Raw genomic sequence first — 3,088 nt, forward strand, 5'->3', positions numbered from 1 at the left:
CAAGGTGAGAGACATTTTATCCTTGTGCTCAAGTTGTTGCGATGCTGGATTAGACATGGACTTATGTCTTTTTTTCAATCTCTGTAGATGAATTGGTTCAAGGGATGGAAGATCGAGCGCAAGGAAGGCAATGCTTCTGGCACCACCCTGCTGGAGGCTCTGGATGCCATCCTGCCTCCCGCCCGCCCCACCGACAAGCCCCTCCGTCTGCCCCTGCAGGATGTCTACAAAATTGGAGGTACAAACTAATGATTTTGTGTTAGAAGACAATTACATAAATACAACTTTAAATGTATCTTGAGTTCTTACACCAATTATTTTTCTCAGGTATTGGAACTGTCCCCGTCGGCCGTGTTGAGACCGGTGTCCTGAAGCCCGGTATGGTCGTCACCTTTGCTCCCCCTGCCCTGACCACTGAGGTGAAGTCTGTGGAGATGCACCACGAATCTCTGCCTGAGGCTGTCCCTGGTGACAATGTCGGTTTCAACATCAAGAACGTGTCAGTCAAGGAAATCCGTCGTGGATACGTGGCTGGCGACAGCAAGAACGACCCACCCAAGGGAGCTGACAACTTCAATGCTCAGGTTTGTATTTTATAAAAGAGTGAATTAAGTTGTTTCTAGTCTTGGTCAAGTTGTAATTCGGCTCTAATTAAAAATGCACCCACAGGTCATCATCCTGAACCACCCTGGCCAGATTAACGCTGGTTACGCCCCTGTGCTGGATTGCCACACCGCTCACATTGCCTGCAAGTTCACCGAACTGATCGAGAAAATTGACCGTCGTTCTGGCAAGAAGCTTGAGGACGCTCCCAAGTTTGTCAAGTCTGGAGACGCCGCCATTGTCAAACTGGTCCCACAGAAGCCCATGGTTGTGGAGCCCTTCTCCAACTACCCTCCCCTCGGTATGTATTTCGAAGCCTGCTGTATAAAGTAAATGCAGAAATGATTAAGGCAGTATAATCAGAGCTCATACGTGCTCAGATGTAGTTACTGATTACCCACTGGTCTATTCCAGGTCGTTTTGCTGTGCGTGACATGAGGCAGACAGTGGCCGTCGGTGTCATCAAGGCTGTTGAGACCAAGGAAGTCTCTGGAAAGACAACCAAGGCTGCAGAGAAGGCTGCCAAGAAGAAATGAATGGTCGTGCAGGACATCCAGCAAAAAGACGTGTGCCGGCAGCAGCGGGCCACTTCTCCCCATCTCTCTTGCCCTCACCCTGGATCATCTTCTCTGTGGCAGAGCTCTCTACTCAAGGACTGGCTTATGCTGATTAAAACCCATCGCAAAAGTTTTCGCAGGAAAAAAGAACTCTGTGGCATTGTCACTTACCTGAATCACATGACGGTGCCTCTTCTCAGTTAAGTTTAAGTTGGAAATGTTGATGTTAAAAATGCCACAAATTTAATTGGAAAGAAGCTGCTGGTAACTAATAAAAAATAAATGTCTTTGAAAAAATTGAAATTGGCTTGTCTGTCCTTCACTGAGTTTCCAGTTGGGTAGTTTTTAGCTGTCACAGGCGAGCCTCTCCGTGCTGCAGCTGTTTTTCACCATGCTATCTGTGTCCGGTGATGCACTTTGCTGTCCAATCGCCTAGACAGGAGTTATGCCACCCTAGCCAATAGCACCCCTTACTCTAGACTGACGGCAACAAGAGCATGCACAGCCCTCCCTCTCCCCTGCCTCACTATAAAATCTCAGGACTGATCACATTCTGTCCTTTTTTCCCTCCGCTCTAAATCAGGGGACGTCTTGGTAGCTGCTGGGCACAGGTTAGTAAAAATATTTTCGATCAACAGCTAAAATGTAGAAAATGCATGCTTTCGTGCAAAGGAGATGGTGTTGCGAACAGAGCAGGGGCTTAAGAATCAGGTTACATCAGCATGAGTCAGAAAATCAGTCAATCTGGACTAAAAATCAGATCCTGCTTGGCTATTTTTTTACAGTTTCAGCTTGGTTATATATAAAAAAGGGGGTAAACATGCCAGCTCACCTTGGGTTTTTGTTTTGTTTAATCCAGAGATTGTATAGCATGTGTTGACAAATTCGGCTTCCTTAGCTGATATTTAATACATTAATGCATAAACAACAAAACAAAAACATAAATAATAGTATTATTAGGAAGCTTGAGCCACAAATGAGTTGCCAGATTTGTTTCTGCCAGTCATGGTAGTCCTTTCTGTCTGTCGTCGTGAACGCGCATCCTTACACCCTAATGCTGTTCAGTGTCCGTGTGCGCGCGCTTGCATCAGTCGGTAACATGGCGGCTCCGCAACATGGAGGCACACCGAGCGAGCCGGTATCGAGCACATGGCGCGTGACTCACCATTTGTCGCCTTTCCGGTGGCGTGCACGAGCACCGAAAATGACAGAAGATACCAATATATCGAATTTATTTCACTTTAGTAATAAAAGGCGTTGTAATGGACATTAGACGTATACATATATATTTTCGATTGATTAAACACTTGGCGGCCGGTTAGCTCGTGGTAGTTAACGGCTACTTTTGCCGCAGTTGTGACAAGGCTGAATAAATCCCAAAACATTTTGAACACATTTGATAATTTTCGATTGATTTGCGGCCATGGGGGATATCGTGTGTGTTTTGCCATTACTGTGTATTTTTATGGTGGTTTAAACTTAAAAGAAAACATTCAACAAAACTATCCCTGTGTGGTTTTGATAATTTTGTACGTTTAACGGCTGGCCAACGGTCGCCGATTAACGTTCCAACAGCGACCTCTCAGTGTATGCTCACGCCATTTTTGACACCGCTTTTACACCTCATTTATTTGATTATAAAATAATCATAACTGCTCTCAATGTCTTTTAAAACCAGTAAATCGAGATGGGAAAGGAAAAGATCCACATCAACATCGTGGTCATCGGCCATGTCGACTCCGGCAAGTCCACCACCACCGGCCACCTGATCTACAAGTGCGGAGGAATCGACAAGAGAACCATCGAGAAGTTCGAGAAGGAAGCCGCTGAGGTTGGTTTTTTAGGAACCGCCATTACTCTTAAGAAACATTAATATATATATTTGTTTAAAATCACAGCAAAGAACACACTGTCTCCCACTGTGGAGG

The 3,088-nt window shown here is 45.4% G+C and overlaps 1 protein-coding gene across 1 annotated transcript; it reads left to right on the forward strand.

The window, feature by feature from the left end:
• The first annotated feature begins 60 nt into the window (after window positions 1–60).
• On the forward strand, window positions 61–1,143 carry LOC121964184 (elongation factor 1-alpha). Its single transcript, XM_042514396.1, has 4 exons — window positions 61–238; window positions 328–584; window positions 670–904; window positions 1,018–1,143. Exons 1-4 carry the CDS (start codon window positions 88–90, stop codon window positions 1,137–1,139), a joined length of 765 nt encoding a protein of 254 aa, XP_042370330.1. The 5' UTR covers window positions 61–87; the 3' UTR covers window positions 1,140–1,143.
• Window positions 1,144–3,088: the final 1,945 nt, after the last annotated feature.

The sequence above is a fragment of the Plectropomus leopardus genome, unplaced genomic scaffold (genome assembly GCF_008729295.1).
Source record: "Plectropomus leopardus isolate mb unplaced genomic scaffold, YSFRI_Pleo_2.0 unplaced_scaffold14360, whole genome shotgun sequence".
In the NCBI taxonomy this organism is placed as follows: Eukaryota; Metazoa; Chordata; class Actinopteri; order Perciformes; family Serranidae; genus Plectropomus; species Plectropomus leopardus.